Source organism: Fistularia commersonii, chromosome 26 (assembly GCF_037954325.1).
Source record: "Fistularia commersonii isolate RoL2024-O1a breed Wild chromosome 26, RoL_Fcom_v1.0, whole genome shotgun sequence".
NCBI classification, from domain to species: domain Eukaryota; kingdom Metazoa; phylum Chordata; class Actinopteri; order Syngnathiformes; family Fistulariidae; genus Fistularia; species Fistularia commersonii.
The window spans coordinates 9321869-9347998 of record NC_141309.1 but is presented as its reverse complement, the minus strand read 5'-3'; the positions used below and the strand labels follow the sequence as shown (position 1 = coordinate 9347998).

Here is a 26130-nt window from a genome sequence, read left to right as displayed (position 1 = left end):
ACCATTTGTAACAGCATGCAGTGTTTGGTGCAGAGGGAAGAAAGCATGGCCCATAGCTATGGAGGAGTTTCCTTGTTCCCTTTTTAACAGCTTAACACTCTCCTCCTCTGTTCCCTTACTTCACTGCACACAAATGATAACAATGGCATTTGTGTGTGTGTGTGTGTGTGTGTGTGTGTGTGTGTGTGTGTGTGTGTGTGTGTGTGTGTGTGTGTGTGTGTGTGTGTGCTTGCATGCGTGGTTGCATGTGCTTGTGTGAGAGAATGCGTGTGAGTGTGAGTGAATCTTTACTCGTGTGACTGTTAGGTATTTCAGGAAGAGTTCAGATAACATGAACTATATGTTTGAGTGATTGAATGTGTGTGCATGCCATTCTGCTGTGGATGCTTGCAAGTAAAAAATGTGCACAACTGTGTGTGTGTGTGTGTGTGTGTGTGTGTGTGTGTGTGTGTGTGTGTGTGTGTGGGTAAGTACATGTGTGTGGGGGGGGATCTTTAGTCATGTGACTATTAGGTATTTTCAGAAGAGTTCAGATAACATGAACTACATGTATGAGTGATTGAATGTGTGCGTGTGCCATTCTGCTGTGGATTCTTGCAAGTAAACAATCTGCACAACTGTGTGAGTATCTGTGTGTGTGTGTGTGCATGTGTGTGTGCGCACGCACCTTTGTGTGTGAGTGCATGCACGCATATGTGACTTAGTGTCTTGTGCCAATGTAGTCAGAGGGAGATCAAACAGTCAGTCAATTACTTTGAGAGGGCTCCAGCGGCTGTGACAGAGAGGAGGAGGCAAAATATCCAGGATCAAATACTCCTTCTGTCATATAATGAGGCAGCCTTACCCAGCTCAGACAACACTCACAGAATGGTCAAACACGGGGCGCACACGTTAGGAGTTAAACTTTACAGTATTGTTGTACTACAGAAATTGAGCTTTCACCCCATGCCATGCTCCTTACATGCATTATAGTGAGACTTTATCACAGAACTCTTATGTGCATGAATGTATTTTTTCCTCACCTCAAGGGTCCGGCCATCATTATTCTACTTGCAGTCATCGTCTCTGTTAAGCTTGCCATTGCCTCATGCTTATTATAAACACACTGTGGAAGTAAAGATACATTTTCTCTGCATTTCCCATGACAATACCCTGTGTTATGGGTCTCGCAATAACATGATCATTACTGCATTTTTAATAAATGACGATATTGTTGCTTTTATGATAACCTGATGACAGTAATACAATTATAGTTATCATGTTAAAATTGCACATACAACCTCATTGATAGTAATTTGAATATAAATAAAAGGAAAAAGACATAAATAACACATAACACAAAATAGACAGGAAACTTTGTTTTTAAAAGTAATACTTTTAATACAACATATCTGTATTTACAATAGTATCCGTTACAGTTTAAGGGCTTTTGTCATCTTTTAATCCTTGTTTTAACAATATGTTACATCACTTGCTCAAAAGGAGGGCATGCTTATCAGTCAAAAAATTGTATTCGTTTCGAAACTGAACTCTTGTGTAAAATATTTATTGGATGTTTATGGATTCACTTTTCACATATAATTGCACTGCATTGATTTCTGCATCTTTTAAGATATTACTTTGATTTGTGGCATAGATGAGGTAATCCTCCTCCTCTGTCATGCTTACTTTCTCTCTCCATCTCCCTTGCCCCATTTTTAGTGGCCAGTGAAGCCTGGTCATTAGGGTCCCTCCTCTAAATCAGCGATCACATTCAAGCTTTGACATAATCCATTAGGTTCGACACACTTAAGCAATTAAAGGAAACTGTTATAGGTCTATTTAAGCTTGTGTGAGAGCAAGTTTATGTCTGCATGTGTGTATATCTTGTAAAGAGGATGGATCTCAACTCAAAGAGGCTGTCATATAGAGGGGTGGAGCTTAGCGTCAGAGTCATCGAAGGGGCACAGACTCATCTGCATGTTGGCACAGAGACGCCCCCCTGGTGACCCCAAACTGCGATGGGATAGGTTGGAGTGGCTGGCGGTGTTCCGCAGGAGTTCACCACCAGTTCAGGGTGAACGAGAGAGCGCTGCGGCATTGATCATTTCTGCCGGTAAAAACGAAAGGACAAAACACAAGTTAAAATCAGAGTCGTGAAAAGAGTGGTTACCATAATGCCTAGAATTTGATATAAGTAATACATTGCAGGTGTGGGAGTTTTCTTATTGTTTAACAGAGACACCCACCACATTGAACCCTGCACAGGTAACTGACACACTCAAGAGTGCTTCTTTATTGCTTTCCTTGAAGACCTGACCAATAAATTTGGTCTGAAGCATTAACTATATATAACATACTTCCTTATTTTAGACTGATAGAGAACTTTCCTTAAGTCTTTCAAACAAGGAAAACACACCACCAGGAACCATACTTGCACAATGTCTATTAATGTGTCCAGGCTGGGGTCAATCTAATAAACATGGAGTTAGCGTGTAGTGGTCATCAGAGGCCTATCAATTGTGAGAAAGCATTTAAGTTGCTTCCTAATCGTATCCCTGAGGTCTGGCCTTTTTTATTCGAACCTTTGCACACGGAGGAGAGGATAGGGGGGAAGGTGGGGAGCGAGACACTGAAGTATGTCCAGGGTTGAAGCAATATTTTTTAATATACTACTGATTTGACAAATACAGAGAGACTGAAACTTTTCCTGTGGTTTTCACACTACCCAAATTCCTTTATCTTAAGGCGGTCACTTGCGGAAATTAAAAGGACCAGTTTTACTTATTTTGTCATCAGCATACAAGTGCAGGCACCAACAAGTGCATGGATAATTGTCTAAAAGCAAAAACATCTTGTCACTTGGCTGCATTCATCCATCCGCCTGTCTGCATAAAAATTACAATTTTTCCTGGTCCGTCTGGATATAATCTTTCGCCAGAAATGCACCTTAACATGGTATCTTTAGTCGAGTAACAGTTGTGTTGATAAGTGGCTTCGTTTTTCAGCCAGAAGGCATAGAAACAAGCCATTATTTGTCTGCATTATTGTTAGCGAGCTCTTGCAAGTCAGGCAGTAACTACAACCACAAATGATCCTCATAGCCAGCCCACTGGACCCACGGGCTTGGAGGGAAAAATAAAAAAAACATGTCATTTGTGACCCGTCCAACTTGTGGGCCAGTAAAATCATAACTTCTTAAGTAGACGTTAAGTGGATATACTAGATTTCAAGATTCAATGTTGCCCAAACTTGGGAACCTGCTAACCTAGAAGAGGTCAGAAGGAAACCCAGCACTGCTGCCTCCCGTGGCCACAGCCAGACCACCTGATATGCGAGGTAGTTACCATACCCCAGCTTCTGTCTTGGCTTTCCTCAATCATTTCAAGAGAATGAATGACTACCGCTCCACTGGTTTTGCTTAGTACGCCCATTGTGCATAACTCAGGTTCTGTTAGAAGTCCTGAAATGGAAAGAGGGGCGTGCAGTGGTGCTGATTATCAGGTATCTGCTTGGATAACATATTAAGCCTGTCCCACTGGACTGATAGGTCATAGGCTGCCATGGCTCTCATGGATAAGGCCCCAGCATGGAGATAAAATGTACTGAGTGAGTGATGAGATTAGTACCTTTGTTAATTTTGTGTTACCATTTTAGGTGGGTACACTGTCACACAAAGTTTCACAAAGACAATAGTCATCATGCGCTTCCTCTTTCCCCACTGCCTGAAAATAATGTCTCCTTGTGTCTTTCACTCGTAGGCACAGAAAGCCAAGAGCTGACTTCTTGGATGAGTTTCAACTCCATCTTCAAGTTCTTTGGTGAGATGCTTGAGGCAAAAGAGGAAGACGAAGCAGAGGAGACGTCCAACATTGTCACCACTCGTAGCAGTTCCCTAAAAAACAAACACCAAGATTTGTAGAGGGCTGGCGATATTCACTTGGATCAAGTGTAGGGGGAGGAGTGGCAGGGGAGCAAATGAACAGTCCTTAAATATAGAGAGATTGAAGTTATAGCTCACGTTCTCCTTTATTCTTTTCCTGTCCGTCTTTCCAAGTTTATTTCCTCTACACTTAACCTGGAGTGTAATATTTTCTGAACCGGCCCTCCCTGGCTCTGCACAAACATATCCCCGTCCTCGTAAAAAAGACGAGAGTACGGGGTCATCGTGTATACATCACAATAACATTTTGCATTACTTCTAGATGAGTGCAACTGTCAAAGCAATAGGGCTTGAGTGTTGGTGCTTCCCGTGGGCTGTGGCCTAGCTGCGGGTACAGGCCACGGCAGCAGAGATTAAGGCTGACAGGCACTGTGCACAATGCTCTGTGCTGCACCTCTAATTGTCTTGACATCAGCCTGAACTGAGCTAATGCCCCGCCTGCCCTACAGTCTGCACTGCTAAGTCCTTCCCCGCCCCCCACGGTCCTAAAGCCTGGACCACCTTAACTCATGCTGCAAGGTGTCTTCTGCCAACTGTAAGACGTCATTTAAACCCCGTCTGTGCTCGATTTATTTATTTCTTTTTAGCTCTCATTCACCATAATTTTTTTGAACAACGAGCAGACACACTCTTCAATACTGCTTTACATTTGTTTTAACAAAGGCTGTGTTTTTATGACTCTTTAATTGGTAAAATTGTACACAAAAGCAGGGACCTTTAAACTTGTGTTTTATAATTTAACTATGTTTACAATTTTATCATGACCCCTGCTATTCTTGTGCATTTTTTTTTCTAATTAAATTGAAGCCAAAAAATGCACATATGTTTCTCTGTGTACATTTTTTTCCTTGTCTTTAGGTAATGGAATGTTGAGAAAGAAATCAAACAATCGTAACACATGCTGAATTTTAAAATTTCAAGACTCCAACAGGACTTGAAATTTAATTCAGGCCTCAAACAGGATATGTCATTGTAACAGGACCCTTAAGCCAGCTCATCCCACCGAAAGTCTCAATATATCACACGACATGTGTCAGAAATCCAAGATTTCAATATAATTTTAAGCCTGAACGATAGTTCCCTGGATGTTGGAGAAATGTAATGGATCTAGGTTTCTCTTCTACAAAAGTCCTTTTTGTGTGTATTTAGAAGTGACAGAGATGACTTCCTGCTCGGCTGCACTTAATCTGACTATGTGACAAAAACATGATAACATTTTTCAACCAGACTGGCATGTTTTATAAACCACTCAAGGCTTAACGGAATACATTTCTAATATGTCACGACATTAGTAAAATCTCAAACAGGAGACTAAATCGTGTGATACCTTGGACACATTCTCAAATATGTGCTTTCATTTTTTTCCACTATTGTTTAACTATTACACTGAAATCCCGGCTCTCCTGCCCACCGTGTGTATGGTTTAAGGCTTTCGGGGATTATCTTTCTGCTGTAATGAGACAACTGTGGATGATGGTTGCAGGCCTAATTTCCTTTTAATTTGATTCCGATCTCTCCAGGTTTCAGCAAAGAAGTTCTCTTATTATTTGATTTGATGAGTTTCATTTCAAGCTACCAGTGCTCATCTTTCTGCTTTTCAGCCACGATCAGTTCATTTTTCACTCCATAATTTGTATATTGTTGCCTGAGGAATAAACAAGGCTTTGCGCACTGTTTTTAATAATATCCAGTAAGTCATATTTGAATGGAAGGAAAGATGTAAGAGCAGCCTAAATCCAAAGCGCAATCTGCTAATAAAAATGGACAAATTCAGCCAACTGCTCTTTTGGATATTATTTATTTCTGGCCTATTACATACTGTATTAGATTAAGGACATCTATTTTTTTTTTTATTCCTTTGCAGGACTAACTTTAAGTTTGATGAAACTGTTGGGTCACATTTCTTTCTTTAAATTTCAAATACCTCACTATTTTTCCTCAACATGAGTCTTTCTGTTTATTTCTTATTTTTTTTGCACAGTTGATTTTTTAATTTACCAATCTGTCAAAAGCAACAATAAATAACTCTTTCCACTGTAGCTTTATATATGCGCACCCCTGCCCCTGATTTCAAGTGAACTTTTACATGTAATTGCTGAGATTTCATTGCTTATTCTCTGAATCTCTTCCTGACTTTGGTCCGTCCCTCACGGTGGACCTGGTAGATGTGTAAAAAAAAACTATTTTTAAAGAGTAAGGGGCCCGTGGAAAATGAGACGGGGGAAGCTGACAGAGTAAAACGAGATGAGCAGCGGGTGAAAAAGAACCTGAATCTCACATAACATCCGCAAAGGGCCACCTGACAGTGATCCTGAGCCACATCTGACCTCGACCTGCACAAAGAAGTATACGTCTTTGGTATTAAACCATCATGCTCGCCATTACTTTCTCACAACAGAATATTATTATTATTATTGTTGTTGTTGTTGTTATTTTTATTATTTATTTTCGTACTGTTGCTGTTTTTGTTGAACAGTAAGACAACCGTCACAGAGGACAGGCTTAAAGAGATGAGCTTTTTTTTTTGTTTGTTTGTTTTTTTAAGAATTAACTATTAGTAAAAGTGTTATAATAGCAATAATCTGTCATTCCTGTTTCTGTCAGAAACCTCCACCACCCAACTCAACCCACATTCCAGCCTGGTTTACGGCATCATTTGTTCTCACATGGTGAAACCGATCAGGTCATTATACGCCCTCTCACTAAATCTTTCAGAAAAGTTCCCCCGTGAACCCCCACCGACAACAAGTGGAAAGCAGGCGTCGGGGCCGTTTCTTGTAGTCGAGGGGCGTCTGGGCCACACGCACCCGCGCCAAAGCGCGCACACGACTCCGCTTTGTCATTAAACGGCTCGGCAGCGGAACCTGAAGGATTCGTAACCGGATGTGTCAGCGGGACTTCCGCCCCCACAGTAATGGCGGCGCATGAAGTGAGGCAGGTGACTAATATCCGACGCGGCAGAGGGGAATTATCCGCCTTTTCAAGCCTTATAGTCATAATGAGGCATCTTTTGTGCGGGTTTTCATATATATTATTTGGATTTGTCAAACTTAATAACCGAGCTGACGCCCCGTTTATCCTCAAACGGCGGTCTGAGTTGTCAGATTAATCACGGAGGCGTCCCTCCCCAAAACTTCCGCCTTCCTGGTGTCTGCGGGGGTGTGACTCCCATCCATCTCCGCGGCCCCCGAAGTGAACACGAAATTGTGTCTTTTCACTATGTGGAAGTTGGGCCGAGCCCCGTGGGTGAATAATGGCTATGACTGATTTGATTATGGCTCTCAGTCGCCGCGGCTTTTGTCGTCGCCCTCACACGGTGCGTCCGGTTACAAGCGGTTGCGCACTAGATCGTATCAGACAGTGCAGCAGCTGCCCGGCTGTAGGAGTGTGTGTGTGTGTGTGTGTGTGTGTGTGTGTGTGTGTGTGTGTGTGTGTGTGTGTGTGTGTGTGTAATGTCACAGTTTTGGGGGGGTTGAGTGGGCTCCTTGGAAGAGAAGTTGTGGACACCCACCCCTCCCCACCCCCCATCCACTGCGCTGCCACCCCCTGATATTTCAATTTTTGCCTCAGAGACTTGTTGTCACGCCTGCCCGCCCCGGCCTGTTCTGATGTGCCAGCCATCCCATCTCCGAGATGAACTCTCCTCCAAAAAAAAGGAACCAGGCATTAGGGAAAGTTGGAATTTCACCCTTTTGACACCACCCCCTGCACACACACACACACACACACACACACATACCTCCTCCTCCTCCCAACACACACACTCTTCTTCAGCACTCCTCCAGCGGATCACTGTCAGATCACTATTTGCATAATTATATGCTCAGCTCCGAAGAGAAAACTAACCCCCAAATTTTACGGGTCAACTAACTGCAACAATCAATGTTTTATCGGGTATACCAAGGGGAGAGGAAAAAAAAAACATCTTTAACAATCGCGCTGAAGCCTCTCCGTTCTTCCTTCCTTCTCTTCATCTCTTCGGTACAATCACCTTTTTGCTGCTTATCAGAAACAATATTTCCAAAGCAGGTTAAAAATACAAAACAAAGACAATAAGAAATGAGAATTCGCATTTGACTCGAAAGAAAAACCATCTCTCTGTTTCCCTCAATGCGTGAGCAAATACTTTTTTCATCTATTGACAGACAGAGAGAGAGAAAGAGCGAGAGAATGCCTGGCTTAAAGCTGAGAGTTGCATTCAAAATTGTATCCCTTCTTCTCTTTCTGGCCCTTCTTTTCTTTCCCTCCACCCCCCGGGCTCTCTGTATACTATGTGTTTTCTTTCTTTCCTTCGCAGAAGAGCTCTCTTTCTCTCTCTCTCTAATATAGACTCTGTGTACCCGAGTAGAACTCAGCGGCCGGTTTCGTTAGACGTCATTACATATTCATTGACTTGCAGAGAAGCCATTTAATCCAGTGGAAACAACTCCTCTTCAATCTCCTCTCTCCATATTCTAATAAGACTGAGACAATACTCGGGGCCACGGACGTCACACTCGGGAAAGTGTGTGACCAGAGAGAGAGAGAGAGAGAGAGAGAGAGAGAGAGAGAGAGAGAGAGAAAAGGGATGAAGGCATGGGCCCAGGTGTTGCTCCTTCATCTGTGCTTTGCCGGGCCCGGCGCTATTCAAATCGCCCCTTAGGTTGAAAAAAAAATCCTTAAAATATCAAGTTTAATTTTTGTATATCCTACGAGGTGCCTGCTTGATTCGTAACCAACTTACTCCATTTCAAGCGACACAGGTATTCAGACTCACCTGTCGTGAACCCGTTTATAACGCAGTAATAATCCCCTGTTTATTTTATGTTTTTAACTTGACGAATATGAACTTGTTGCGGTGGTCCAACAGTTTTTCCACCATCACCCTCCTCCTCCTCCTCCTCCACTGGCCAAATGGTCCATCCGATCCCAACCGCGCTTTTTTTTTTTTATTTCCCGGACAGCTGCTGGCAGCGCCGTTTTACTGCGCCCAGTCTTCCTCACGGAGGACTTTCACAGCAGCTTCCAGTCGGAGAATTGCTCCCTCTCCCCTCACCGACCCCTCAATTACACCTCCTCTGATGCTCCGCCGGCCTAAAGACTCCTGCAGTAAAAACACACGCACACCCTCTGAAATGCAATACATTTGAAGAACTGGGTTAGAGTTTTAGGACGCGGGATTGAGTTCGGCCCCGGCGATAGATGGGGATGGGAGGTTGGGTTGGTGTGGAGTGGGGAAGGGGGGCGCAGCTCACGGTTCCGGTTTTAAATCCCCCCCCCACCCGGTTGTTGACTTACCGGGAGAGAACCCGGTGTTTTGTTTTGTTTTGTTTTTGTTTTTTTTTGGGGGGGGGGTTGTCCTGCTGACAGTGACAGGAAGGAGCTTCGCTGAGGGCCCTTCCTCAGGCTAGGGGGGAGGGGACCTTGACTTTAACAGAAGCTCTCCCACACATGGCAAATATATCGATTTATCGATTTTTTTTTCTTTAGTCGTGCTTGTTATCGTGTCTGCGGACGCAGGAACTTAAACCGGGACATGATTGTAAACTTCACACAGGGACAGTCATTGTTGATATTCTTGGCCTTTTATATCAACTTTGAGTTTCCATATGTGTGTGTGTGTGTGTGTGTGTGTGTGTGTGTGTGTGTATCTGTGTTATGCCGGTTGAAATATTGAAGATTCTCCCTAATTAGTGGCGGAAAAGACTGTCTGAGTTTATAAATTTTACGGTTTATATCAGTTTATAAAGTATATATAAAACCGACTGATGCATTTCCCGTGTTAAAGGTCTACTCTAACGGTGGCAGAAAATAAAGAAAACCAATCTTGGCTAAAAAGTTAAAATGTAAAAATATGAATTAATTAATCGATTATTTTCCATCATTGAAGGCGATATTCGATAATAAAGGTAGATGTATCGAACAGCCGTTATGTGAATTGTTATTTCGAGAATCTCAATCGATTTTTTTATTTATTTTTTTAATGCGTGGAATCGTTACAGTTATAGTGGCGTGTTCGAATCTCATTCGGTCATTAACTTTTCTGAGGTTATGTGTTATTGGTTTTATTTTATTTGTAATTTAAAAATAAAATCAAACAGATATTTCTCAGTGTCAATACGTTTACAAACTCCGGGGGAATCCACGTTTCAACTTGTGTAAATAAAACATTTGTTTTTTTAACGCCGGAAATAAATCGAACAAACCCACCTTTAAACAATGTGGTTTTTAAAAAGTCTTGCTCTAGAAATAACGAATTGTTTACATTTTTAAACACACTTACAATCGAGTAAACCGTAGCTGTCGGTGGACGTGTTGCTATATTGATTAGATGTCAGTATTATTAGGGAAAAATATTCTTAGTGACAAGAGTGGGGTTTCAATTGAATTATTTTCCATAAAAACAATGTATATTTTTTATTGTTCTATTAGTATTAGTATTTGTATTCGTATCAGATTACAAATGATTCAAGCCAAAATATAGTTGGCGTTCAACTTCCACGTACCAAATTGTGTACTGAAGCGCTTTTCAATTACATTTCTCATTTTGAAATCTGAAATCAAATATCTTTATTGTCCGTGTGTAGCTTTGTTTCTTTTTTTTTTTAAATACACATCTGACGAAAAGAAACTTGGGAAAAGAAAGGAGGAAAGAAAGACGAGCGCGGCGTGATATTAAATCACACATTATAGATGAGTTTCATCCCGCTGCGGTGCGTGGGGTAAAGAAGTAGAGCTGGGCTGTTATTACTCGATGGGCGGGGGCGTCTCCGTTACACCCCCACCCTTCTCCAGATGAACTTACCGCCGTCCACTGGACTCAAAGATCGGTTGTACTGACAGTGTGTGTGTGTGTTGTTGGCAGGTGTGTGTTTTGATGTGCCTCTCGAGGCTTGCGAGGCCCCTCAAGTGAAGCTCGCCCCGCTGTTGAATCTCCGTGGTTAAGCGAGTTAATGTACTTGGGCCTGAAGTCCCCCCCACCCACACACACACACATACACACACACACACCCATCCTCCACTTTTTATACTTTGTTACCGTCTACCCCCCCCCCTTTCCCCCTCCACACACACACACAACCCTCCTCCTCTCATCTGCCTCTCCCACCAACCGGCCATTTGGTACCTGAGTCAGCAGGGAGGGTGGGGGTGAGAGTGTGACGGGTGTGTGTGTGTGGGGTGTGTGTGTGTGTGTGAGGGGGGGGTGACACACGAAGGGGTGATTTGACGTGCTAGGTGGGGGGAGTCAGAGGCACTGATAGGCGTGGAGGGGAAGTAGGGGGAGGAGGAGAGGGAGGATTGGGGGCAGCTGAGTGAATTTACCTGCTCCTCCGGTAGCGAGCCTCTTTCTCACACGCCCGCGCTTGCGTGTGTGTATGTGTAAATTTAACAACACAGCGGCCAACTCCACTTTATTGCTGTTTATCCCTCCAGCAAAAGCTGTCAGGCGGTGACAGATTGGCAGAATCTCTAATCATTGGCCTCTTCCTCTCTTCTCCTCTTCCTCTCCTTTCCTGTCCTCTCCTCCCAACCCTTTCGCTGCAGAGCTGTCATACTCTCTCTAACACACACACACACACACACGCACATACACGCACTCACATGAACTTTTGTCTCTTAAAACCGCCGGAGATATTTGTAAAAACGACCGTCGGACGAACTGTTTTTTTTTTTTTTTGTTTTTTTTTTGTTTGTTATTTTCTTTCTTATAAACCATCGCCACCGTGACAAAATGTGAGCGGCTTTATTTTTCTTTTCCACCGTGTTTTTTTTTTTTTTTTGGCTCACGAAGAAACAAAACCCCTTTCGCCTCAACACTCCAACTTCCTATTTCCTAAGTATCGGATTTCCAGCATCAGGAGTTCAGAAGTAGATGATTCGATAATGGCTTTGTGTTTCATTTGAAAATTACAAATGAAAAACAACGTATATTTGTTCTCTCTTTGTGTGAGCTTAATGAATCAAAAGATGCATAAAACATTATCTTCTTTGTTCTTGCACAGATGAAAAGCATTAATATCTCAGCCTTCGACCGGGAAACGTTTTAGTTCCCAATTGTTATCCATATTTATACCATTGTAATAACAGTTCAATAAATAATCGAAGAGGGGGAGAGGAGAAGTTTTGACTTAAAATAAACTTTCGACCTCTCCTCACTGCGTGTGGCGGATTCATCATTATTATGATTATCATTTTTATTATGACATGCGGGTTGGTCATGGTGATGTAAATAAGTTGGGGGTGATGAGTTTGAAATAAGGTGAAATAAGGTGACTCGCAGAATCCGCAGAACAACAACGGTGCTAAAATATAAATTCCACTCCGAGCCTTTCAAGGGGTCGATGCTTGTCTCCCTCCACCCCAGCGCTGCTGACCTGTGGGGCTGCATCAGAGGTGTGTGTGTGTGTGTGTTTGTCTTGAGGTGTTTGACCTGTCGGGGGGGAGGAAGCGGTGGTCGTGGTGGTGGGGGTGGGGACCTGTTAGGACTTTAACTCGGACCTGCCGGCGGTCTCCAGACATCCGGGGCTGCCATCGATTTGAAACTCGTCCTGTCTAATGTGATGATAACACCCAGTCCAGCACCATGGACAGCGCACTGTCTTGACCTTACCTTGCTATCAAATTGCCCCCCCAAGTCTGGGCCGAGTTGGGAGCACCACCTCCACCCCACCAACCCCTCTCCCCACCCCGAACCAAGTTTATCACCGGCTGAAGGGAAGGATCCAAAGAAAGAAAAATGTAAGAGGAGGGGGTAGTGGTGGTGGTGGTGTCTGCTTCCACCGCGGATAAATCTCTGAATCCCCCGATTGCGCTCTCGCGGATAAATCTAGACGCGCCCGGCGTTTACATTGGCGCGTCTATGTCAACAACGGCCACTCGGTTACACTTCAAGTTGTTTTCATCTCCTCATCCTCATCATCCTTCTCCTCCTCCTTCGTCTCCGCACGACTTTTCCACTCACCCTCACCTTCATCTATAAATTGTCACGCCGGTGGCGCAGCGGCGGCCATCAGGTTAACCGCTCCCTTCTCCAATATTAGAAAAAAAAAACTGGGATTCGCGTTGAAGACAAATTCTTATGCGTTTGAGTTACTGGAAATAGGAAGCAAAAAAAAAAAAAAAAAAGGAAAGAAAGAAAATGATGAAAGTTGTGCACTCAATCATAATTTGAGTAACAAGTTGATTCCTTGTCTTGGAAAAAAAAAAAAAAAAAGTTTTACAGAGAGCCCGAGGTAGTGAGGAGGGTGAGGATTTAGCGGCGGAGGAAGAGGAGGAAGAGGAAGGGGGCTGTTTGATGGAGCTCTACAGCTTGGAGACAGCTTGTTAATTAAAACCCCAAGAGATGAGGCTCTGCAGCCACCGTCCATATCAGAGCACCGCTAACTACACTGACAGCCAGTTACTTAACAATCCCCATACCTTTTTTATCACAGGCAGGCAGTGAGATATTTGAATTCGTTAAAATCCCACTGTGACGGGGAAATATCTTGTTTTTCTACTTAAGAAATGATGACAAACCTCGGTATTTCTCTGTCATTCCGGGGGGATAGAGACCCCAAATGGCTGCTTATGCCTAAAAAAAAAAATCCACACAGCAGCTTAAATGTGGCAAATTCGATTAAGGAGAGGAAAGAAAGGGACGTCAAAAAAGAGGGGGGATTGAATTAGAGGTTGGGGTGGTATTAAATTCTCAGCCGGTGGAATTATTTGAAAGAAATGAAAGTAGATTTCGGAGAAAAAGAGAGTGAGCGAGAGGGAGAGACACAGAGAGAGAGGGGGCTCTAGGCCTCGGTGCGGATACAAAGACGCAACACACTGAGCCAAAACAAAGAGCCGGTCCCCGTTTTTAGCTTTTTTTTTGTCTATTTAGTCATCTATTTCTTATTTTTAGAGTGTGTGTTTTTCTGATCAATCTCCGTGGAGGTCATGGTGCGCTTGGTCCCCATGCATTATTCCCCCGTAATTGAACCTATAACCTGCCCTTTGCCTGCGAGATCACCTCGCTACTTCCATCTTTTATGTTCAAGCGTGAGATGATGGCTTGTTAAGCCGAGGAAAAAACAACTACCGAGAGAGCCTTAGTCAAACACTCATAATGTATGACAGGTCCGAGCCCGTTCCAAAAAGAAGAAGGAGAAGAAGAAGATGAAGAAGAAGGAGAAGAGGAAGAATTGAAATGCTCCCCGCTCCTCTTCACCGCCGGTTTAATAACGTGTTGCCGAGTTCTGGTCGAATAAGATGACCCGTGACTGTGTGTGTGTGTGTGTGTGTGTGTGTGTGTGTGTGTGTGTGCGCGCGCGCGCGCGTGTGTCCTCTGGGTGCTGCAGGTGGAAAAGGCGCGGTAGCGGTATCCGCTACAAGAGAGCCTGCTGTGCCACACCAGCCATGCCTGTGGTTAGAAAGACAATACAAATTGTGTGTGTGTGTGTGTGTGTGTGTGTGTGTGTGTCTGTGTGTGTGTGTGTGTGTCTGTGTGTGTGTGTGTTCGCGCGCGTAGGCCTTCCGCACACTACCCACATCGCCAGCCCTGCTTTCTATATAAATTGATACAATTATAAACTGAGGATAATACGTAAAGCTTTAATTCCAGTGTAGTAACAGTTTCGTTTTGTCTTCTTTCTACTACTTTTATATGTAATCTTTTTAGCTCTGTACAAAGACACAGCCCATTATCTTCAGCCAAATAAGAGAACATACGCTTTGTGTATGTGTCTGGCTGTGTATTGGAAAGAAAAATGAAGATATGTGGTACTACAGTGGCTGATCATTAGAAAACACTGGATTCATTGGGGGAAAATCCTCTTAAAATATAAATATCTAGTTATGTATGTCGCATAACCTGGCAGGTGTCGTGCAGTACAGAATTGAGCAGAAAAGGAAAGGTGTACAGTCGATTTCACCGTGCAGGTTTCCAGTTGACATCAGTGGCTGCTTCCAAATGTTTGTTAAGTGCGTGTAAAAGCCCCCCCCCCCCCCTTTCCTCCTTTTGCACCTGATGTGTTCACGGACGGTCTGGGGGCCACGGCGCTTTTTAAAGACAGCTATAAAAGGCTCTCCAAGTCTCCAACACATTCATCAACGTCAGACACTGACAAGCCGCTATTTAGTGAAAGTGTAACTGCAGCAGTATATCTCAGAGCAGAGTGGGCCACTCAGCAAACAATGCAATAGACTTTTTTTTTCCCTCGGTTGCAACCAATCTAAAACAGATTATATGGGTGGCTGGACGGCCCGATTGCTGAAAAATAAAATAAAATAAAATAAAATAAAATAAAATAAAATAAAATAAAATAAAATAAAGATGCATTTGCTATGGTAAATATCATGATATTAAGGTTCTATTATGTTCAATTGTGCAAAAAGATTGAGCATAAAGAAGCCGGAACATCCTGATTAAAATATTTTGACATTTTTAGTATAAATCGTTGATCGGTATTTTTTATTGCAGTAAAAATATAGTCGGATTTTGAGTCTCTGAAGTCGCCCTGTCTTTATTTAAATTTGTACGACATTAATTATTTCAGAATGCGTAATTACTGCGTTTTATTCATTCCCTCATAATCCATATTCCAATTAGAGTATACATTCCGTACGCGTGATGTTACACAAACAAACAATTAATTACCGAGATCCAAATATTGCGCGAGTTATCACTTGACGTTCAAATCAAATGCATTACTGATGACTGCTTTTAATCGATGTGATTCCCCCGGCTTAAAAAAACAAACAAAAACAGAAGAAGAAGAAGAAGAAGAAGAAGAAGAAGAAGAAGAAGAAGAAGACGAAGAAGAAGAAGAAGAAGAAGAAGAAGAAAAGAAGAAGAAAAAGAGGAAGAGGGTGAGTCGACATAGGATAATGCAATTATAAAACTCCCCCACCGCTCACAGCGGTGTGTTCGAGTCGTTAGCAGCTGCTGAGACTCCTGCTTGAAAAATGGCTGTGCGGACGCGGCGCTGTGTGGGCTGAAGAGAGAGGAGACAGAAAAGGAAAGAGGAGACCAGAGACCAGAGAGGATACGGGGCGGCTCCCGTGTCAGAGGGTCCCATAACGCAGGGCGCCATCTAGCAAACAAAGGTAGAAACAATAACAGGCGCGGAGAGAGAGTGAAGGATTGAGAGAGGAGAGCGAGAGGGTGGCTTTTACACGCTTGGCGGCGCGCAGGGAAACCGCAAAAAAAGGAGTCGCGGTTTAGCGCTCTTTCAAACAAGGGGAGGTTGGTTGGAAAGGCGGAGAGGGAGATTTTTTTTTTTTTTTTTTAAAGTATCATGCGAGCGAGGAGAGGGGTGAGGATGGTGGCGGTGGGGCGGAGGACGCATGACGCAGCGCAAGGCATGTGGGTTTGCTGAAGCTTTGCCTCAGTTATCCCCCCCCCCCTCACACACACACACACACACACACACACACACACACACACACACACACACACACACACACACACACACACACACACAAACACACACACACACACACTTACACCCTACCCACTCATCCACACGGCCGGAGTCGAAGTCCGCCAAGCGTCACGGACGCAGACCGGAGGTGAACCGATCGGCGCAAAACACAGCAACTTGTCACGCCAGAACGCATGACGAGGGAGGAAGAGCGGACACGGGATCCCCCACTTCATCTTGCCCACACCACAGCCAAAAAACCCAAATATCAATTATCTGACTCTCCATCACAACCTCTTATTTCCCATTATTGATAAATAGCCTTGTATCGAAAAACTAACGCCACTTCTACCAAGCGAAGAAAAACAAATCAAAACAAAACGCACAAAATTCCTAATGCCCGTATACGAAGCAGACGATTGCAGCAGTGAACCTGGGTAATACTGAGTACAATATGATGAGCACTAATGAAAGTAGGGGGTAAAAAGACACGAGAAGCGCCCAGGCACTATTTTGCGCAGCGGTGTATGCCATATCTATCTATCTATCTATCTATCTATCTATCTATCTGTCTATCTGTCTGTCTGTCTGTCTGTCTGTCTGTCTGTCTGTCTGTCTGTCTTTATATATATATATATATACATATATATGTTTTATGTACATTAGATAGATAGATAGATAGATAGATAGATAGATAGATAGATAGATAGATAGATAGATAGATAGATAGATAGATAGATAGATAGATAGATAGATAGATAGATAGATAGATAGATAGATAGATAGAAAATTATTGAGCTCTATCCAACTCTTGTTATTGTTGTTCGTTTGAGTCCAGAACGAAAGGGGGTTGGACGGGAGGGGGGGGGGAAAACAAATATGAATAAATACGTAAATAAGAATAGGTTTGTATATTATATGATATTTTCCTTATTCATCAATTCTACAGTTGCTGCAAACTGGGGATCATTGTGGATAACTCAGCGCACTTTTGGCGGGATGGGAATTGTATAATGGCACTTTAAAAATACATGTTAAGTGGAGGGGGTTAAAATAAATATAAAATGTTGACATATTAATTAAATAGCACACTAAGGTGTAATAATACAAAAGGCGTATGATTGATTAGTGGGATTTTGCAGTGATATATAAATCGAGGTGTCGCAGGCGAAATCTCTCATATTCGTTATCCTGTCATTCGCTCCTCGACAACCAGCAATTTGCGACAATTTTCATCCCGGTTAAAGCGCCCGGTAATCCGTCGCCGTTCTCCGTGCTGGAAAGTAAAGTTTACACCGCGTTGAGAAGTAGATCCACTGCCGGAGCCTTAGAAAAAAAAACCTATGAAAAAAATGACTCCCCTGCTCACCTCGTTTTATTATACACGCACAACGAGGAAGTGATAAACTGTGTCTGTGTGTGTTTATGTGTGTGTTTGTGGGGGGGACGCTCGGGATATATGGTGCCCAGTGACTGAGGCGTGTGCACGGCAGGAGACTGCATTAATTGATTTATTAACTAAAGGGGAAATGAACCACACTTGCACGTTTTGTAGGTGTCCTTGCACAGTGAGCCATTGTTTACCAGATGTTGCAAATTTCTATTGGTATTTATATATACCTATTTTTTTCAGCGATGAGAATATAATAATGTAATAAATCTCCTGACACCGGGGATAAATTAAATTGCAAATTGTACAATAAAAGAAATGACACATACCAAATGAAAAACTAATATAGAAGGTGTGACAGCCTTTTACAAAACTTCTAATGATAGTCCATCCAATATTCCACCTATCCCACCACATAAAGCATTTTTGTATTTTTTTCCCCTTTATCTCTTTATTTCTAAATGTTTGAGCCCTATATTGCTGATATCTCTCTCTCCACACACACACACACACATACATATATATATACATATATTAATGTATATAAAAAAGAAAAAATATGTATATAGATAGATATATTTATATTCATTTTTTCTCCCAGCCATTTTTGTCCTGTCCACCTGAGCCTTGTTTTATCAGTCAGGTGGAACCCTCTGATGGGTTAGAGAAGATCGTCACGTTCCAAAAGCTTGGGGTTCTGCAGGACCTCGTTCCCTGCTGCAGAGAGTGAGAATGTTGGGGGGGGGTATTTGAAGTATGGCGAGCTTTGTGGTTCCCCTCCCTTTTCATTCACTTGTTTCGAATATTACCCACTTTCAAAACCAGCCTCTCTTGGCAACCCCCCTGCACTCAAAACCACACGAACCCCTGCCACCTTGACATGAATGGGCGCCTGACCTTTAGGGCCCTGTCCACTCTACGGTCCAGTTCTATCCAAATGAGCCTTCTCCCCCCACTATGCATCATGCAGTGCCAGCAATTCATTACTGATATCATCAACGGATGCAAATGAATTTGGATGGGGTTGGTGGCGGTGTGTGTGTGTGTCTCTCTGTCTGTGTGAGTGAGTGGTTTGTGGTGATTTTGTTGGGGGAGCACGGTGAAAAAACACCAAACTGGATGCGGGATGATGTATGTGGAGAGATGAGGGCTATTGAATATCCCGCCACTGAAACCATCCCTGGATTGAATATTCCAGAGAAAACATAAGCACACACACACACACACGGAGAGAGAGAGAGAGAGAGCGAGAGAGAGAGGGAGGTAGAGAGAGACGTCCCCGCTCTAGAAATCCTGGTGGTGGAAAAAAACGCCATTCAAATGAGATGCGTTTATTTCTGCTTGGCCTTTGAAGAGAGGAGAGGGGTCGTGTCACTCAAAAAGACGGAAAGGGCCACACCGCCCCCCCCCTCCTCTTTTTTACTCTCCCTCCCATTCTCCTTTTCGCTCCCGACGACCCCCACTCGGTCCTCCGCGCGCCCCCGCGCACCCCGCGTACATTTCAATCCAGCAGGCTGGGGTGTGTGTGTGGGTGTGGAGGGGTTGTGTGTGTGTGTGCGGGGGGGGGGGGGGGGGGGCACAGGCTGGATTAGAGCTTTGCTTCTTTAAGGGAGAGGAGGCACTTCTATAATCACAGCGGCGGTATGTGGGGGCCACAAAAGACCCCACAACCACGGGGGTGACGGGGGGTGGGCTTCTGTGGAGTCGTCCAAAGCCGTTGGGCAAAGCAGAGCGATGCTCCGTCCGCCGTATTACTGGGATCAAAACACGGTGGTTATAGTGCAAGAGGTTTTTTTTTCTTTTCCTTTCTTTTCTTTTTCTTTTTAACTCGCGGAGAACAAACAAAAGACCACCTCCCCCCCAAAAAAAGAAAAAAAAAAAAAAACAACAACCCCCGAGCGCCTCCGCCGATCGCAGACCAGATCCCGCGAGTCGGCGTGTCCGCACCGCGCCGCAAACGATCAAATCATTATCTTGCGTGGAGAGAGAGAGAGAGAGAGAGAGAGAGAGAGAGAGAGAGAGGGAGAGGAAATCCCAAGTTGGTGATTTAAAGCATTTCTGCGCCACTACTGGCATCCGCCCCCTCCCCTTCCCTCTGGCGCGGCAGTGGAACACGGACATACAAATTTGATGGATGGTGCTGAGTAAGATGGAGGGAGAAAAAAAAAGACATGTATTTATCAACATGCCGCATGTCGTCTGAGGTGGCCGTGCGCGCTAGAGAGAGAGAGGATCAGCCATGGGCTGGAGGGAGTGAATAGGAAACCTTACACTGTCAGGAGAGGTTCCCCGTGGCAGAGATGAAAAATACCCTTCAATGCATCATTTCAGTCAATCATAACAGAACCACAGCTGCCGGTGAGCAACACAGCGAACCACTGGGCGGGAGACCTTACCGATGACACATCAAATACAGAAATACAAACTGGATGGATGGATGGATGGATGGATGGATGGATGGATGGATGGATGGATGGATAGATAGATAGATAGATAGATAGATAGATAGATAGATAGATAGATAGATAGATAGATAGATAGATAGATAGATAGATAGATAGATAGATAGATAGATAGATAGATAGATAGATAGATAGATAGATAGATAGATCATCAGGTGAACGTGTGTGACACATGGATAATTGTCAACATTAGACGGGATTCCTTTCATTCCGGCGTTGCTTAGCAAATACTAATAATATCTAGGCGAAGAATGAGGTCGACGGAGCAAATCCTCAAACAAATGGAATCCACGCGTGTTCAGTGGGGAAAAGGGGGCTGGATGCGCTAAAAAGCCGTCCAATTTATTGTCAGTGGATCAATCAGGGGTGGGGGGTGGGGGGCGAGAGACGATCCAGGCTCAGTGTATTATACCTCCGAGCATTATTCTGCCTGAGTGACTTACTGAAAACCCGCACGGAGGACAACAAAGATTGCTCGGGCGTGAATGCGGCCTGTGTGTTTTGTCTTCATAACATATTAATTCATCACACCGCGAAGTGTGTGTGTGTGTGTGTGTGTGTGTGTGTGTGTGTGTAGGGGTGGGGGGTGGGGGGTGGAGTGACTCGAGAGAAACTCCCCTTCTCTCGTGATCGAACGCGCAAAGACGCCCACCCAAGTCCCAAGTCATGTTAATTCCTTGTTTAAAAGGCATTCATTTTCTTACATTATTATTGTTATTATTATTATTATTATTATTATTATTATTATTATCAAACCAAAAATCGGCAACCAATAAAGTCCTCCTAAGCGCTGATGTAATTGGAACAAAATGCTGGAGAGTAAAAAAATGCGCAGGGCTCCCTGGCTGCGGTGGCACAGCCACACACACACCATCTGGAGTGTATTAGAAAGAGAAGCCGTAAATATTGCTGAAAAACCCGGGCGTTATCAGGTATGTAAGTCCGGCCTCGCTGCACGGCCGCCCATATGTTGATATAATCATACTGTTGGGATGTCCATTAAAATGCATTTGGATTTTAATAAACGACCACAGTCATTAAAATCAATTTGTTTGCGCAGATCTCCCAATGACAGTCAATTCCGGTGTGTTAGTGTGTGAGTGTTTGCCTTTTTTTTTTAGTGCGGCGGATTATGATGGGATGTACTGCTTACTTTGATTTTACTGAAAGCACCGTGGGGTGGGATGCTGATGATAGCATGATGGGTGGGGTTGGGGGTGGGAGTGGGTTAACTGCTTCCAAATTGTCAGTAAAGTTGGCGTTTACTTGATCGGTTAATCGTCAGGTATCCACGTTTACTACGTCATCGTGTCTTTTATAATCCCGTCACCTGTTGCTAAGAGACCCTCCCTTCAAACTTGACACACAGGAATTAATAGTCTCCCCAGCTTCAAACACTGTTTCATCCCATTAGCGCTTTTCTTTTACCGTTTTTAAAGCACAGTTTCCATCCGGATCACTTAAACAGAAAACTACCCTCCGATTTTTCATGGACTACTTTTCTCGACACGGTGTAAACGCGCCGCGGCGCACAAACGTGCAGTTATACAGCGCACGACGCGCACAATACTTTAGTTTGAAGTTTGACGACACGTGCTGGTTAATTTTTCTCTGCGCTGACGAACGCACACACACACACACACACACACACACACACACACACACGTCCATCCTCTTTCACTTTTACGTATATACTTTACATCCCTCCTCCCCTTTCTCTCACATTTCTCTCTCTCCCTCTTTCTCACTCACTCACTCCCCCTGGCTTTCTCCGCTTCAAGAACACGCGGAACACGGTGCTAAAGACACACACACACGCACACACACACACACTTAGAAGGGAGAGACAGATTGGCAGAGGGAGGGAGAGAGAGAGAGAGAGAGGGAGCGAGGGGGGGAGAGAGAGAGAGTCAAAACGAGTCTTACTTTTTTGTTTTCCTGCCGTGAATCTTCATCCATCCGTCGTTGACAAAGTGCGACTTGATCCAAGCGTTTCTTTCTCTCCGCTTTAAAAAAAGAAAGGAAAGAAAAAGAAAAGAAAAAAAAAACTGCGCGCTTTAATGAATATATTTCTGGGCCTGCGCGTCCGGAGCCCAGACGCTTTAGAGAGGGAAGAGGAGTGCAGATTGAGACATATTGAGCCCCGCTTTAAAAGGATCATTTCATCATGTGGGAGGTTGGGACACACAGTTTGGACCCGTGACTGGCATTCCGGAGAGACATGCATATTTTAAAACAACAAAGCAAGACAGAGACCGGGGGCCCCGGGGGTGGGAGGGGAGAGAACTTTGAAAGAAGTTACGATCAGATGAACAGCTGTCATTGTTGGGGCAAGACTTGAACGCATATTAAGATATCTGCAAAATCATCTGCAAAAGACAGAGGCTTGTTCAGATGATGTCATCGGGAATGCCCGCATAAACCTCCGATCTATTCACCCCCTAAAAAGTTTTTAATAAAGGTCGTCCGACGGGTTGTTGTGTTTTGACTTTCACTTTGGTGACCCTTAACGTGCGTTTCCTCGGTTCTACAGATCTCAGCGACACCCGCAAATAAGTTTTTTTTTTAAGAAAATAAAGCCACTCATTTTTTTTTAAATATACCAACTAAACTACCTGGAAATAAAAATAGATGTCGCTTAACATTTTGATAAAGACACATACCCCTCCACCCCCACCAGCTGCCCCCCATACCAGGCTACATAATGGCACTACGGTTGCAATTTTAAAACGTCTCCCCACTTGTGTTTTGTCAAGTCACACACAATCTCTCCAAAGTAAAGCCGGTGCGCTTAGCGCTGTCACTTCTGCAAAGCTTTTACAACATCACCCCCCCCCCACACACACACACACACCACCTCCTCTTTCTCTCTCTCTCTCTCTCTCTCTCTCTCTCTCTCTCAATCTCTCTCTCTCTCCTTTACTGGGAGCCCTTTTTTCGCTCTTGTGCACGGGGTCCATTCGTGCAAAAAAAGAGTGGAGAAAGCATAAATAAGAATGTGTTGGCTGTGATGAGAGATCTGTCCGCTGGAAATGAAGGGCCGGGGGAAGAAGAGGACAAAAGGGGGAAATGCATGCAGTGGTGTAGAGCTGGATATCTCTGTTAGTTGTCAGCGTTTAGTCCATGGCTGTGGAATGCTAATGAGAAAGGTCTCTCTCCCTTTCTCTCGCTCGCTTTCTCACCCCCTCCCACCCTCCTCCTTCTCCTCCACCTCCCACCCTGCCCCACTCCTTCTCTCTTTGGGAGAGGAGAAAGCGGATCGATAGCTGACCCGATGGTTTTGGCCATTGCTTTATTTATCTGGCCGTGCAATGATATTATCAGCCTTGAACGTTATATACAGCAAGCGTCTTCCTAAATCAACACAAAGGGATCCGCTTACACAGTCACACTCGCCCCAAACACACGCGCACTCACACACACACACACACACACACACACACACACCACCCATACCCGGGCCACGCTTTTACGCGCGGAGATACAAGGAGCATGTCCGTACGCACACAGAGCAGGATCTCAATAGTTAAAATAAATCTAATAAAACATAAAAAAGAAGGACAAAAAAAAAAAAATCAAAAATGAAATAAATAAAATATTATCTGGCGTTTGCATAAAGATGAGACTTCCATGAGCACACGCGCGTAAAGTCACACACAAGGTGATGGGGGACGCCTCTCACATCACCGTCCACAGTCGGGGGGAAACCTATTTCACATGGTATAGGGCAGTGTTTGAGGGTGGCCTATCAGCTCCACACACGTGCACGTACGCCAGCTCCGTGCACGCCGAGGGTATAATGGAGCGTCTATTAAATTTTACACATTAGTCCTCCGCTCGGTTGCGTCGTCGCCAGCCATCTTGCGCAGCCGAGGCGAGCGAGTGGTAAACACGGCGAGGCACTTGTCGTCCCGTGTTGTCATCGCCGTTAAAGCCGAGACAATGTAAGAAATAAGCCGCGTCATACTTCAGAGCGCCCCCATTCACACAGGCGGAGCCGGTGCTTGGAGATGGTTATTGTCTCAAAACAACAGTATTTGTCAAATGTGACCGGGAAACGCATGGGCCGCTGTAAGTGAAATGAAGTGACGTGTAACGCCAATAGGATATTTCCACCGCCGCGCAAAACCGTCGACTTGCATTGAGGGGGCTTGTGTGCGTGTGTGTGTGTGTGTGTGGGGGGGGGGGGGGATAGGTCCGCTGACATCTTAGGATAATAAATGTTTCGCTTTCAGACAGATATCTCAAACGTGAAATCGCACCCAGCTGCTTGTGTAAAGCAAACAAATAGCCCCCCACCCGTGTTAGGAGTCCTCCACTTGTGGTTTGATGAATGAAACCAGACAAAGGTAAATGGTTGTTGAACTCATTTTGTAGTAACACTTGGTAACCGGAGTTTCCGAAATTACAGAGACACAAATGGGGCCTATAGTGTACCACATATCCATCTCCCTTACCCACCGCAGTTAGAGCCCAATCTGACAGCGCACTTACGTCGCCCCAAGTAGCTTTTTTGCCGTTCCCTCTTATTCAATTAAATCTAAGTACTAATAACGTTGTCATCGCATTAAGGGTCTGGGAATGACGAGTGCAGCAATAAGCCAAAGTATGGTTGATATTGGAAACTCGTTATGCCTATATTTTGAAAGCGCTCCTGAACGCGCTGATTTGCGCGTCTGTCAAAGGCGCGTCAAAAACGGCCCAGAGCCTAAAAATAAAAAAAATTAAAAAAAATCTTTCGCTCGTCTGTGTGTCCTGGTGTGTTTTGAAACCTTAATTAGGAACACATGCCACCATTTCTGCTTTCAACTACTGCTTTATATAGCCCGTAGTGTAACAATTGTACAACAAAATGCTCTCAGCGAGAGGATAAAAGATGGTTACTCAAAAGGGATTTAGAATACATTATGTGGAGACGATCGGCTGAAAGCTGCGTTTAATAACCCCAGCAAACAATTTAGTCCGGAGCTACATAAAACAAAAAACGACCTGGACCGGTGCGATGGTCACGTTGAAAGCCGCGGTCGTTCCCTGACAAACAAACATTTATTCCCGCAGGCAATATCTCCGGGAAACGAGCGCCATTCCCAAAGACAAATACGCCGATAATTCCAGCTCTTCATTAGTGATCTGTTTCTGCTGGATATAGCTGGATTGTTATTTTTAGACACCATCCTCTGCCCTCGGAGTAAATCAGAAAGATGCCCCCCCACACCCACTAGCCCCGGAGCTCCACATAGACTCATCCTCACCAATTAAATAAGGAGGTTTGTGTTTGTCCAGATGCCTATAGGACCAACAAGTTGTCTTAAACACTGACCCCCTCCCCCTCTCCCCCGCGCTGCGCTGCGACTGCGTCGATTTGGAGCTAATGGCCCCAATATGGCTCCAGAGATATTCATCATGAGAATTAAAAGGAAAAAAAAAACACAGTTTGCCTGTGCGGGAGCATTTGAGGACAATCGCAGGGGCTCCTGAACCCGGAGCACCACAGGCTTCTCGCCCGATCGTGATAATTAATACATTTGTATTGAAGCCGTGGAAATGAGGCGGTCGACGCACGGAAACGCGCATGCGCACCAACCCCTATAAGGCGAATGACATATATGGTGATATCAAATCCAGACTGCAACGAGCTCTCATCCGCCTGTCCCTTCACCAGTGCCAGTCAGCAGCTGAGGATGTGGGCAATAAGACACACGCAACACATCTGATGATTGCAAGGGCGGAACTAACAACCAAATTTCATAATTGTCACACCAACAAAAAAAAATCTTCATCATAACGCCTCGCAATTTTATCACGTTCAAGGTGTGAGTGCAACGCTGTTATGACAGCGCAGATAGATCTGGGTCCTTAACTGGGCTTCCTGTGTCATTTGCAGAGAATATGGAGACATGGAAACTTGAGAGGTGGTCGTGAATTCAGACACACACACACAGAGGGAGACCAGCGCACAGACAGGAAGCCCATGTACCCCATCTA

General features: G+C 44.3%; 1 protein-coding gene and 1 long non-coding RNA gene across 4 annotated transcripts in view; one reads left to right on the top strand and one right to left on the bottom strand.

Moving 5' to 3' along the window:
• The window catches only part of arb2a (ARB2 cotranscriptional regulator A), a 156573-nt gene extending 150873 nt beyond the window's left edge, over positions 1–5700 (top strand). For all 3 annotated transcript variants that reach the window (XM_086174259.1, XM_086174260.1, XM_086174261.1), the window contains exon 11: positions 3741–5700. In XM_086174259.1, coding sequence (XP_086030385.1) covers positions 3741–3901 — 161 coding nt within the window. In that variant the 3' untranslated portion in view covers positions 3902–5700. The remainder of the gene's footprint in view (positions 1–3740) is intronic.
• Positions 1387–22323, bottom strand: LOC147218514 (uncharacterized). The gene is made up of 3 exons (XR_015108822.1): positions 22072–22323; positions 3609–3874; positions 1387–2089 (listed from the first exon to the last, which is right to left on the bottom strand). It is a non-coding gene; the product is annotated as an uncharacterized LOC147218514 (long non-coding RNA).
• Positions 22324–26130: the final 3807 nt, after the last annotated feature.